Source organism: Rhinopithecus bieti, unplaced genomic scaffold (assembly GCF_001698545.2).
Source record: "Rhinopithecus bieti isolate Rb0 unplaced genomic scaffold, ASM169854v2 scaffold_31527, whole genome shotgun sequence".
NCBI lineage: Eukaryota > Metazoa > Chordata > Mammalia > Primates > Cercopithecidae > Rhinopithecus > Rhinopithecus bieti.
In genome coordinates this window covers 3084767-3098671 of record NW_016813959.1, presented here as the reverse complement: position 1 = coordinate 3098671, position 13905 = coordinate 3084767, and the positions used below count along the sequence as shown (strand labels likewise).

Sequence of the window (13905 nt, the reverse complement as noted above, 5' to 3'; positions counted from 1 at the left end):
TCCTCACGCTCCCGGGCTGTGTGCCCACAGGGGCACGGCCCTGTGCGCAGTGCCACCGGGGCCATCAGACTGGGTTAGAGGAAGGCCCGACCTCCGCGCAGCAAAGAAAACAAACACAGATGTGTTTGGCTGGGACCCGGAGGGAGAGAGTGGCCCCTCCCCCCGCCCGCGCGCTCCCCGGGCGCGGGGCTCTCCGGGTGGCGCGGGGCCGGGGCGAGGCTGACAGTCCTCGGCGGCCCCTCCTCCCCACGGGGTGCGCGCCCGGCCCCGGCCCAGCCCCCTCTCCGGGTTTCCCCGGGGCTCTCCTCGCGTTTCTCTTTGTCTCTGCTGTTCTTTCTCGGGCTCCCGGGTTCCCACCCGCCCGTGCTCTCCCTCTTGGGCGGTCCCGGGCGGGGTTCTCTTTAACTTTCTTCTTTCCCGGGTGATAAATCTGTTGCTCGGAGGCTGGCGGCACGCTCGCGGACGTTTATTGGCCGGCGCCCCGCCCGGCGGCCCCGCCCCCCGCCCCCGCTCCCTCGCCTCACTCCCAGCGCGGAGTGGCGGCGGCGCGGGCTGCGGCGGAGACCTTCGGGGGCGGGACGGCGTGTGTGTGAGTTGCGCGCCGGCCAGCGTGAGTGTGGCGCCCGGGTTAGCGCTGGGCAGGGCAAGCACTCCGAGCGCGGCTTCCGGGAGCGCGGGACGGGGCGGCCCGCGTAGTACTCGGGCCAGAGAGGCGGCGGCGGGCGGCGGGGCCAGGCCGGGGCTGGGGAGCAGCGGCCGCGCCGGGCATGGAGCTGGCAAGCCCGCGCTGAGGCGGACGCGCCTGCTAGCAGCGAGCGACGAGGCTCTCCCGGCGGACCGGCGCGCCGGGCTCCCCGGCGGGGCCAGGCAAACTTTTCTTTCTCTTTTGCCCCCTCCAGAGGTAAAGTCCCGAACGCGGACTTTCCGGCGGGGACGCGACCAGGGGGCATCTAAGAGGGACCCCGGGCTGCGAGAGGAAGGGGCGCGGGCCGTCCGGAGTCGGGGTCCCCCAGCTCTCCTGCGCCCGAAACTTGGGGTGCGAGGCGGGCTGGCTGCGGACGGGGAGATCGGCTCAGGCATGCCCCTCGGGCGGCGTGGAGGCGGCGGTGGCGGGGAAGCAGAGCGTTCTCCCGCCGGGCGGGGAAGAAGGGGCGCGAGCGGTGCGGGCTTGGAGGGCCCCGGCTTCGCCGCCCGCGGGACCTTGTGGGAGAGAGGCGGGCAGTCGGCTGCGGGGTGGGTGCCCAGGAATCCGGGCGTTCGCCCGCATCCCCATTCGCCACCCCGCCGAGAACTGGAGGGCGCGGGGCGGGCTGGCTGAGCGCAGCTCTCTTCTCTCCGCAGGCGCCTTCTGCGGCAGGCGGACCGATCCTCGGCGCGGCAGGGCCGGGGCAAACTGGACGCAGCATGATGCGCGCAGTGTGGGAGGCGCTGGCGGCGCTGGCGGCGGTGTCGTGCCTGGTGGGCGCGGTGCGCGGCGGGCCCGGGCTCAGCATGTTCGCGGGCCAGGCGGCGCAGCCCGACCCCTGCTCGGACGAGAACGGCCACCCGCGCCGCTGCATCCCGGACTTTGTCAATGCGGCCTTCGGCAAGGAAGTGCGCGTGTCCAGCACCTGCGGCCGGCCCCCGGCGCGCTACTGCGTGGTGAGCGAGCGCGGCGAGGAGCGGCTGCGCTCGTGCCACCTCTGCAACGCGTCCGACCCCAAGAAAGCGCACCCACCCGCCTTCCTCACCGACCTCAACAACCCGCACAACCTGACGTGCTGGCAGTCCGAGAACTACTTGCAGTTCCCGCACAACGTCACGCTCACACTGTCCCTCGGCAAGAAGTTCGAAGTGACCTACGTGAGCCTGCAGTTCTGCTCGCCGCGGCCCGAGTCCATGGCCATCTACAAGTCCATGGACTACGGGCGCACGTGGGTGCCCTTCCAGTTCTACTCCACGCAGTGCCGCAAGATGTACAACCGGCCGCACCGCGCGCCCATCACCAAGCAGAATGAGCAGGAGGCCGTGTGCACCGACTCGCACACCGACATGCGCCCGCTCTCGGGCGGCCTCATAGCCTTCAGCACGCTGGACGGGCGGCCCTCGGCACACGACTTCGACAACTCGCCCGTGCTGCAGGACTGGGTCACGGCCACCGACATCCGCGTGGCCTTCAGCCGCCTGCACACGTTCGGCGATGAGAACGAGGACGACTCGGAGCTGGCGCGCGACTCGTACTTCTACGCGGTGTCCGACCTGCAGGTGGGCGGCCGGTGCAAGTGCAACGGCCACGCGGCCCGCTGCGTGCGCGACCGCGACGACAGCCTGGTGTGCGACTGCAGGCACAACACGGCCGGCCCGGAATGCGACCGCTGTAAGCCCTTCCACTACGACCGGCCCTGGCAGCGCGCCACAGCCCGCGAAGCCAACGAGTGCGTGGGTGAGTGGGGTGCGGCGGCGGAGCCGGCGGCGGGTGGGGGCGCGGGCCGGAGGTGCTGGGCCTCGCAGCGGCGGGTTCTTAGGAGCGCGGGTCGTGGGAACGCGGGAGGGGGGGGAGGCGCGTTCGCGGATGCCCGGGACCCGGGAGGGCTGAAAGCAAGTTCACTCGCTCGCGTGGCCCTCGTGGTGGACGCCCGAATTTGGGCCCAGTGCTCTCTGCAAAGCCAAGAAGCAGCAGGAGAAATGTTCCCGGGAGGGGGTTTGGCAGAACATTTGCAGACAGGTCTCCGCTAACCCTGGATCCAAACGCAACATTCATTGCCTTCCCCCTCGTTGAGTTGGACGCTGTGATTCACCTCCACCCACCCCCCTTTCCCAAGGCTGCAGCTGGGCTCGCGGTTGGGGACCCCGGCCCTGTTCCCGGGAAGTTCCAACTCCACATCTACAAATCCCTTGGGAAATGGCAAAGAACTATTTGCGGTTCGATACCCGACGAGTATCATTCCTGCCCTCCATTTGTCTTCATGATTTGAAACTATTTTGTGATCTCTCTTTTGAACAGCGTGTTTGTGTTAGCAAAAGAAGAGTGATGTGATTTCAATTAATTACTATCTACCGATTACAAAGGAGTGTTCAGTAATTATTTTAAACGAATTCAATTCTGGTCTAAAAAAGTATACCAGATTTTTTTTTTTTTTGTTAGCTTCAGGCTTTGGTGAAATTAAACAGTTTTGAATTAACTAAGGGTCCAGCTTCTCACTGTCTAAATAGGGTTTCATTTCCTGAAAGAGAAATCTGACAAAACCAGGTGAATACGGCTGGGTCAGAAATGAGGCTTAAAAAGGATACGTTCTGCTTCTGAATTGGACAACTTTGCTGCTGCAGAAGCTCTCAGGAATCAGTTTCACCCCAGAAAAAAAAAAAAAAAAGGAAGAAAAAAGGAAAGAAAAAGGGTGAGGGGAGATAGCAAGACTACACCTTACTTTTTTCAGTATGGGAAGCAAAGCTCCAAATCCCACATTTATTTCAGTGAAAATTATTGAGTCTGTAAATGTCCCATTTGGTGTGCATCCTTTATGAACGTACAGATTTTTCCTCTCCCTCTCCCCATCTCAAACAGCCAGTGCGAGGCTCTTCAATGGCTTCGCCCTCTGAGGCACATTTCAAAGTTTGCTGGTCCCCACAAACACACGTTTTGAGATCTGGTTCTGATTAATTGTGTCATGTTGTTGTCGAATAGTTTGTGCCTCATGACTGGGGATGCAGAGTTTTGAGCAAGGGAATGGAAAACATGTCTTGGAGGGCCGGGTCGCGGCGGAGGCCCAGTCAGACGTCCTGGTCTGAAGACGCTGGGCCTCCGCCTCCTGTTGCACGGGAGGCCTCCATTTTTACACTCGTGTCCTGCTCTTGCAGACCTAATTGTTTGTCCTCCTTCTTTTAAGGATCAGAACTGGTCTGAAGACACTTTTCAAGATTTCGCAGAGAGAGAGAGAGAGAAGAGTAGTTACACTCTGACTTAGTGGTCTTCTAGAATAAAATTCCTTTGATCTGCCCAATTCCCTCAGAAATGTTGGTTTTTCCCATCTCTTCTTTTCCCCCTCCTTCCTCTTTTCTTTTCTTCCCTTTGTGCGTAAAAGCCCTTTATTGACATTTAAAGGGATTCCCAGGGTTTTGCTATCAGTTTTAGTTTGTATGTGCATATGAAAGATAACTTTGTCTTGTCACCAGCAGGGTCTAATTGGACAAATGCAAGTGAATACATTTAGGCGAATAAGCTTGATGCGGTGGTGAAATTTCACTGGCTTGAAGATTTGTCTTAGCGTTGGTATTGTTCAGATTCACCACCCACCCCCAGGTCTTGCTGTCACTTTGGATGTGGACACGTAACCTGCGTTTGTTACAATGATGGTCATGTACTTGAAATAATCTCTACAGTTTAGGATTTTGTCTCTTGACCAAAACACTAACTATGCACACAAATTGGATTGACCTTTTTTCTTTTTATTGGCTAAATTGAGCAATCAACATATTAACTAATGTAATTAGTAACCGTTTTTGTTCAAAAAGTTTAATTAGGCTTAATAAGTACATAATCTACATGACAAATGATTGGCTAACAATATTTTTCTGGGTTTTACTGAAGTTATTTTAAGTCCCAGCAGTTAAAGTATCTTTAAATCTTGCCAATTATTCAGTCATCTCATAAAAGCAAAGCCAATTCAACTATGTTAAAGTTATTTATAGTTTCCTTTTTGAATAGATGTTCTGATACCTTGTAGATATAGCTGGGAACATCAGATTGAAGTTCCCATAAAGTCTTAATTGAAGTCTTAGTGATTTTTCCATCATTCTGTAAAAGAGAAAGACAGCAAGGACAATTTAGGGGTGATTTACAATGAAAGGTCGAGCTTTTTATGAAAAGGCCCTGTAGTGGAGATATGTGAATGAATTAGTATTTGACAGGTGTTCTGAGATACTAAAGGGCATGGTGCTAGGAAAAAGCATTAATAAATCCTTCAAAAGTAACTTTGGACTATCAGAGACTCAGATTTTCCTCCCAACATAATCTCTTCTTGTGAATTTCACACTGTTGACATATAAAGCCAAGCTACTCAGAGTATTTACAGCTATGTCAATGTCAAGAAGTATATATTTTTAAATTCCCGTAATCAGTCTTAATAACAATGAGCCTATTACTGTGCTATTTGGTCTTTGCTTTTATAAAATAATGATACATGATTTATAATAAATTGAAATGGTAACCTTCCCTAGGTTAACCCTGTGCCCTCCCACCCCCCACAACAAAAACCCCCTAAAATTTACCAATTTACCAATATTATCATTTGACTGAACAGTCCTTCAACCTAGGGCCATGGTCCTTATAGATGACTAAGAAATTCACATGTCTGTCTGTTTTATTTGGTCCAGTTTTCTTTTTGGTGTTGTTTCAAAGTCAAGCTCTCTGTGGAATAAAATGTGAACTTTCGTAAAGCCCAGTTATATTTTAAATGCAATTTTGGATTTCTTCCGGAGGGGGGGAAGAAACAACCCTCAAAACAGTATGGAAGACAAGACTATGTATAACGTTACAGCCTTGACAGCTCTCAGTGGAATAACTAAATACTGTCTTCCGCCCATATGTATCGGCAGTGTTCACATGCTTTTATACACATGTGCATTCACATTCATTGTGTAAAGAAGTACCCATGCATGGTGGGGGTGTGTGTACATTCAAGGCAAAATGCATGAACAGTTTTAAACCACCTGGGTTGCTAGGCCCCTTTCCCCCCTCCCCGCCCTTCCCTTTTTTCAAAAGAGCATCTGAAGACCATATTGTGTTTCATAAATTATTGACATCAGTTTTAATCATTGTCCCCCTGACGTCGGAGCTGCGTTAGCATTTAGTGCCTGACGAAGCATGCTGTTTAATCTTACTGTGGAGTTGTCAGCATGAGCCTGTGCCTGGCTTGTGACAGGTCGAGCTTATGAAAACTTGTTTTGCGACTCACTCTATGGCGTTGCATTGCCCAGCTGTAACCCAAAACCCACGCAAAAGATGTCTCTGCAAGACAAGCACCGTGCTGGGTTGGCCTCTTATAGTCGTAGGTACCTGCAACATAATGCTCGTAATTGTTTAAACATAGCTTTGGGTTGGGGGTCGGGGGCATGTCCTCATGCTGTCAATAGCTCTGGTGCTTCCGTCCACCCTCATTCATCCCTAGCAAGAGAGGGAGGTTATATTGAAGGTGTTGCTGTGAGAAATCCAATGCCCCACTAAAGATTCTTGCAAAAATCAGAAGGCTAAAATTATTTGCTGCTTAGTCCAGAGCCTGGCACATAGCTTTAGATGAGTGAACGTTTTCAATAGTTATAGTAATAATTATGATTATTGTCATTATGATTAACCCTGGAGGACTTACTCTTTGCCAAGCACTCACATTAATTTAGACATTTAATCACTGTGACTATACTAATTATAGGGACTGTGATTGTATTTCTTTTAGAGATGAGGAAACCATGGCCTAGAGACATTAGATGGTTTACCCAAAGTCACATAGCTACTGGATGGTGGAGCTGGGACTCCAGCCTGACGTTTGTGCTTTGTTTTGTTGCATCCACTTTGCTGCTTTTCCATAGAATGAATGGATGGGTGGATGGAAGAATGGATGAATGAATGAATGGCAGCGATACATCCATGTGTAGGAGAAGAGCTGGCACACCTATTACTTCTTGCTAGAACTGGGCGTGGTTCCCTAGTTGTGTTACATTATATATTTTACATTGTATTATATTTATTACATTTTGTTATATTATATTCATACATACTTAACATGAAGTTTTATATAAGAAGTTTTCTTTTAGCCATCAGGCCTGCTGGGAGCTGGGAGCTGGGACTATGAATTAAGAGGGTTTAGGTACTTTCCTGGGGTGGGGGGTGGGGGTTCTTGACATCCACAGGTGTTGCTGATGGCCTAGTCTTTCTTGATTTCAGGGCCTGTGATCTCCCTCAAAGGTGGTGAAGCTGAGCTGTGGGTAGTCAGAACCCCTCTTTAAGAAGGCCTTCCTCCAGCCTGGCCAACATGGTGAAACCCCATCTCTACTAAAAATACAAAACATTAGCCAGGCGTAGTGGCGTACGCCTGTAATCCTAGCTACTAGGGAGGCTGAGGCAGGAGAATCGCTTGAACCTAGGAGGCGGAGGTTGCAGTGAGCTGAGATTGTGCCACTGCACTCCAGCCCTGGTGAGACTCTGTCTGCAAAAAAAAAAGAAAAAAAGGCCTTCTCTTTTCACCCAAGTGTTCACCATCCCTTTGCTTCAGCAGAATGTATTGAAAAATTCCAGGAAGTGGCTAAAAGTATTGTTGCCAAAGAGAGGAGGTGGATGGGGGATGGTGCGTGCCGGCCACTGGTGTGGTGCTGCAAGGTACAGTTGACATGAGTCAGCAGCACAGGGCTGTCGTGCATCTCAACTGGCCCCACAGAATCTGGAGTGAGGTTCTCTGCTGGGGTCCTCATTAGCACCTGGTGACTGGGGACCTCCAGGCAAGGAGGCCGCTCCCTGCTCCACCCAGAGCAGGGGAGGCAGGTTTGTCAGGGAAACCTTCTGGGGTGGGTCTGCGTGTTTCCAGGCTCTGCCGTGCTCTCTATTAGCCCTGCCCAGTCTTCTCTCTGACCTCCTCCTCCTGTAGAAAAATGAGATCCTCGGAAAAGTATTTGAGACTTTATGTCCAGAGTAAATATTGGAAAGGCAGTGGGTTGAAATTCAGATGTTCCCTGGAAGGAATCCCCTCATTTTCTGCTCACAGCTGCTATCGATATTTCCTTCTTGAGATGAGTTGTGCTTTTCATTAAGTAAATTTTTTGTCTTGGGATTAAACCAACATTGTATTCTTAATAGACTTTTATGTTTACACTTCAAAAGTCCACTGGATTGTTACTTGTGTTATCTTGATGGCTTCTACGGTGTCTGCAGTGCACACTGCCTTTACCAAAATAAATGGCTCTCTAGGGAACTGGATTATAAAATAGCCTTATCTGTGGATGCACAAATACGGATATTTTGTGAGCCAGTATTTTTTTTTCATCCTTTCAGAAGTGTTAATCATACCTTGGGTTTCTGCAGTGCCTTTCATTATAGGGAGACGGGAGGTCTCGGAGGGCTTTTGAAATGCTCAGGACTTAAGCCTAATACTTGTAGAGCAGCCCACAGCATTTTGCCTGTCGTCTGGAAGCCCTTGTGGTCTCTGCAGGCTCAGAAGGCATGGTGTTGGTCTGGGTGGCCTGGGAGCTGCGGAGTTTAAAATGTCCGTCGAAGGTGGTTGTGGGGTTGCGTCCTGAAGACAGACCACAAACTCCTACTGAGTGCCAGGCATTGTCCTAGGTGCTTTATATGTGCTTTGTTTCAATTAATGAGATTGCCACAAGGAACGGAAGCTTTTCAAAAACAGATGTCCTGGCCACCAAAGGGCAGCTTTTACACAAACGGGACTAAATGTGGATAAGTCTGCAGGGCACATCTCAGCTTATTCTGTGACACTATTGCATACGGAGAGAGCAAGGGGTATCGGGAGCGTTTGTTTGGAAGCCTGATCACATAAAAGCCGTGTCCTATTATAGCCAACTCGGAGGGACGGTTGTTCTGAACAGTGCTTGAAAGAAAGTGAGCTGCCTGGGCCAGTCCTCTGGACACGGACGTTCACCTCAAAGCTATCTGCTCTCATGAGGTTTGACTTGTGTAGCACAACTTAGTGAGTTCAGTATTGCATTCTTGTCTCCTTACTCCAAAAATGGATCTCTGTTGTAAAGTAAGAAGTAGATTTTAATTTGCCTTTTAAAAGTTACATCATTGGTTGGGCACGGTGGCTCACGCCTGTAATCCCACACTTTGGGAGGCCGAGGCAGATCGTGAGATCAGAAGATGGAGACCATCCTGGCCAACATGGTGAAAATTAGCTGGGTGTGGTGGTGCGTGCCTGTAATCCCAGCTACTCGGGGAGGCTGAGGCAGGAGAATCACTTGAACCAGGGACTCGGAGGTTGCGATGAGCTGAGATTGCCCCACTGTACTCTAACCTGGCAACAGAGCGAGATTCTGTCTCAAAAAAAAAAAAAAAAAAAAAAAAAGTTACACAATTTATGTGAATTTCCCCCCACGTCAAAAGGCAGAGACCCATTCCAATAGTCAGTCTTTGCCTATAGAGATATGGCTCCCTCTTCATCCCCAGCTCCTGGGAGGCCTTGGCTAGGTGTGTATTCAGCCTCAAATACATTATTTTGTGCCAGTTCTCCCCTCTGATGGAGAGAAGGGACTGTGGCCATGTGACTGATGAAATGCAAAATGTCTTCCATCAGACCTGTTTCTTTTTCTCCCAGAGCTTAAGTTCCTGCCCCAAGCCTCCTCCACAATGGACAGTTCTATCAGAGGCAGCTGCTGGCACTCAGAGCACAAAGGAAGATACCCTCCAAGGAGGAAAGGGGTACCTATGGTTTAGGAGTACTGCCAAGCAATAGAAAGCTGTGCTCCACCCTTGCCTGTGTCTGGGTCACCCCCAGCAATCCCCCATCCTTCTGTCATTGGGATTAGTGTACTAACTACAGTTAGGGTGAAATGAATTCACACTGCAGTGCACTGGTGCATGTGAAGAAGACCTAGAGGAAAGATGATTCTGTGGTTGGGCACAGTAGCTCACACCTGTAATCCCAGCACTTTGGGAGGCTGAGGCGGGCGGATCATGAGATCAGGAGTTCGAGACCAGCCTGACAACATGGTGAAACCGTTTCTCTACTAAAAATACAAAAATTAGTCAGTCATGGTGGTATGTGCCTGTAATCCCAGCTACTTGGGAGGCTGAGGCAGGAGAATTGCTTGAACCCGAGAGTCAGAGGTTGCAGTGAGCCGAGATCGCACCACTGCACTCCAGCCTGGGTGACAGAGCAAGACTCAGAAAAAAAAAGGAAAGAAAAAAAAAGAAGAAAGATGGTTCTGTAAGCATAGTAGACCTCTGGGTTATTTAAAGGGTTCAAGTAAATTTGTTGGGTGAGAACTTTAAAAGCAGAGAGTAACACTCCAGTTCACTTCCCAACTCAGCTAGTGCCTTGATGAGGAAGGTGCTAGAAGTCTGTCTCCCTGGAGGATTCAGGACTGGCCTATGTGAGGTCTCAGCTCTCTGTGCACATGGTCATATTTTAGTTGGGGCCCATCTGGGCCCCTCCTGGCTGGTGCTATTGCACGATTTTCTAGATTTTCCCGCGTCTTTTCTGCCTAAAGATAAGAGAGATTATTGGTTGTCGTGTCCAATTTTCACACATTCCAGAGACTCCACACTTAAGTAAGACAATCTGTAGGACTACAGGGACCTGTAAAGGGGCTGGCTTTAAATAACTGAGTCCTATATAAGGAAATGAGATAGATCTCTGAGTTTCCTGAGGGCCTGTATGCTGTGCTGCATTCCATATTTGAAGTCCCCAAGTGAGGGACACTTCCTGCCTGCTTGATTGCCATTGTCAGGGCTTCTGATTTCGTCTGTTTCTGCTTGGGGTGGCCGTGGTGACTACCCAGGAAATAAATGCACCACCCCTCCCGCATTCTAAAACCAGGGCAGACGTTGGCAATCAATTGCAGCATGCTTTCCTCCAAAGTCCAGAAATGATCTTATAGTATTAGACTCCTCAATATAACTAATTCCTTAGGCAGAATTAGCCCATGAGCTGAAAGCTATTTGCCAGCCATTTTTGGTCCCCTTCTGAAGACCTTCCCCTTCCCCTTCCCCAACCTGCAGACAGAGAAGTGCTTTGTATACATGGACATTTCTGGAGCGTTTACTGTTCAGGTGGCTCTGTTTGGTCTGGGCATGTAAGGAAATGTAAAGTAGACCAGGTGCGGTGGCTGACACCTGTAATCCTAGCACTTTGGGAGGTTGAAGCAGGCAGATCATTGGAGGTTGGGAGTTCGAGACCAGCCTGGCCAACATGGTGAAACCCCATCTCTACTAAAAATACAAAGACAAAAACAAAACTAGCCTGGCACGGTGGCCCACACCTGTAATCCTAACTACTCAGAGGCTGAGGCAGGAGAATCTCTTGAACCCGGGAGGCCGAGATTGCAGTGAGTCGAGATCATGCCATTGCACTCCAGCCTGGGCGATACGGTGTCTCAAAAACAAAAAGAAAAGAAAAGAAATGTAAAGTGGATGCCCTCCCTGCAGGTGAAATATGTTTCCATTGAGGAGGCTATGCACGTGAGAAGGTGCAGATGTCTCCACTTGCACTCACCCTGAACGCAGATGGGTGCCCGGAGTGAGGCATTTTGCTGAGTGTCTAGGGCGCAGGGAGGGGCCGAGGGTCTTGAGAGGAAGCGCATTTTGGATTTGGCTCCTGTACCATGGAAGGATTGGATTTTAGTCCACATCACATTTTCCTTCTGCATTTGTTCTGTTGTAGTGTTTTTGTTTTCTCCCATGCCAAGAATTGGAGAGACCATGGTTCCCTGAAAAGAGGGGTGCCCCCAGGAATGTCCGCCCTGACGTTTCTGGGCAGGTCCTCCAGAACTATTTTGGATTTTGAAACAAAAGCTTATCACTACCCCTACACTCTAAAGAAATTATGCCCCAACCTGGGCCAGGACCCTGGTGCCTGAGGCTTCCTTGGGCTTCTCACACCTAAAGGTCGTTCCTTCCACGCAGAACCACGTCTGTGTGGTATTGAGGGGACAAGGACTCATCTCCGTCACAAACCGCTGCCCTCAGTGCTCTGCTTACATTTGGGCTGGTGCAGAAAGTGCCGAACAAGAATAGTTCCAATCCCAGCATGAAAAAGAAAACACATTGTGTTTACAGATACAGAATTTGGCATCTGAAACATGAAAGTTTACCTTTGGATTGGGCGGCCCCAGCGCAGAGCTGTTGGACACGGCCGCTCCCCCTGCCCTCAGCCCTTCGGCCAGCTCGTTTCCCTCTTCCCGAAGCCAGACCTCAGAGGTGGGCAGGTCGATCTCAGCCAACTCTTTATTCCCACACCCAGCTCTGTCTCACTCTATAGTTCAGAACCGGGAGAGAATTCACGGTGAGAAAGTGCTTGGCCTTCTGAGCTGCCATGAGGAAGGAAATTGCTTCTCGCTCCAATCCACAGAAATCAATCCTTCTTTTTTTTTCTTTTTTTTTTTTGACAGAATCTCACTCTATCAAGGCTGGAGTGCAGTGGCACCGTGTCAGCTCACTGCAACCTCCGTCTCCTGGGTTCAAGTGATTCTTCTGCCTCAGCCTCCTGAGTAGCTGGGATTACAGTTGCCCACCATCACGCCTGGCTAGTATTTTTTTTTTTTTTTTTTTTAGTAGAGACGGGTTTCATCATGTTAGCCAGGCTGGTCTCGAACTCATGACCTTGGGTGATCCACCTGCCTCAGCCTCCCAAAGTGCTGGGATTATAGGCATGAGCCACTGTGGCCGGCCCAATCCTTCTTAAACCATGTTTTTGGGTAGACTTGCATCCTGGTACCCAGAAATGCTAGAGAAGAATGGGACTGAGCAGTCCTATTTCTTACCTCAGTTTATTGTTTGAGCGAGGGATAGAGAGCTGTTTTTTTGTTTGTTTGTTTTAATTGAAGATGTCTGCAGAAGAAATGAGCCACATGTAAGTGAGAGTCAAGTTGCGATTTTCCTGATCTGTAGAAAGTACTTAGTTCTGGCCAGGCACCGTAGCTCACACCAGTAATCCCAGCACTTTGGGAGGCTGAGGCAGGAGGATTGCTTGAGCCTGGGAGTTTGAGATCAGACTGGGAAGCATAGTGAGACTCCTATCCCTACAAAAATAAAAAAAGAAAATACTTAGTTGGCCGGGCATGGTGGTTCACGCCTGTAATCCCAGCACTTTGGGAGGCTGAGGCAGGTGGATCACCTGAGGTTGGGAGTTTGAGACCAGCCCGACCAACATGGAGAAACCCCATCTCTACTAAAAATACAAAATTAGCTGGGCATGGTGGCACATGCCTATAATCCTAGCTACTCGGGAGGCTGAGGCAGGAGAATTACTTGAATCTGGGAGGTGGAGGTTGCAGTGAGCAGAGATCGCACCATTACACTCCAGCCTGAGCAACAAGAGTGAAACTCTGGCTCAAAAAAAAAAAAAAAAAAAAGAAAGAAAGAAAGTACTTAATTACTTAGTTTTAAGTCAAGATCAGAGAGCACAACATTCTATCTACTAAAGTGTGAAATACCAAGATATATGTATTAGGGCAATAGTGAGAGAACTTCACACTGGCTGGGTTTAAATTCCAGTTCCACCAGGAGTGTGGATTTGAGTAAGTTACTTAAGCTGTCTATGCCTTTGATGCCTTGGTGTCCTGGACCTCTCCTCAAGACTACCTTGATAGATTGGGTGGGGTGGGGATTGTGAGGAGCCCGGTGTTCTGCCCTGAAAGAGGGCTCAGAGGAGGGTTACAGGAAGGAGACCCAGAGGTAGGGTTCTGATCCTACACCTTGGGATTTTATCAGCACACATTTCTGTAGCCTTTATGGTAGTGAGATAGCCTTTATTAGTGAGATTTATGCACGGTTCTAAGCTGTTTATACGTATTACCTCATTTAATCCTCATAATAGCTCTATCAGGGCTCATTATTATTATTATTATTTTTTTTAAACGGAGTCTTGCTCTGTCACCCAGGCTGGAGTGCAGTGGTACGATCTCAGCTCACTACAACCTCCACCTCCCAGGTTCAAGAGATTCTCCTGCCTCAGCTTCCCGAGTAGCTGAGATTACAGGCGTGCACCACCATGCCCAGCTAATTTTTGTATTTTTAGTAGAGAAGGGTTTCGCCATGTTGGCCAGGCTGGTCTTGAACTCCTGACCTCAGGTGATCCTCCCACCTCGGCCTCCCAAAGTGCTGGGATTACAGGCGTGAGCCACCGGCGCCTGGCCTTGTTATTCTTAAGTAAACTTCTTTATTGTAGTGTAACACATGTAAAGAAAATCCCATGAATAATGTGTCCA

The 13905-nt window shown here is 50.2% G+C and overlaps 1 protein-coding gene across 2 annotated transcripts in view; it reads left to right on the top strand.

The window, feature by feature from the left end:
* The first annotated feature begins 571 nt into the window (after positions 1-571).
* NTN1 (netrin 1) overlaps positions 572-13905 on the top strand; it is a 238902-nt gene continuing 225568 nt past the window's right edge. The window contains exons 1-2 of one of the 2 annotated variants that reach the window (XM_017849238.1): positions 572-610; positions 1342-2422. In XM_017849238.1, the coding sequence (XP_017704727.1) occupies positions 1405-2422 (1018 nt within the window). In that variant the 5' untranslated portion in view covers positions 572-610; positions 1342-1404. Of the gene's footprint in view, positions 611-758; positions 902-1341; positions 2423-13905 lie in introns of those variants that run through there. The other variant, XM_017849239.1, reaches the window with a different exon arrangement.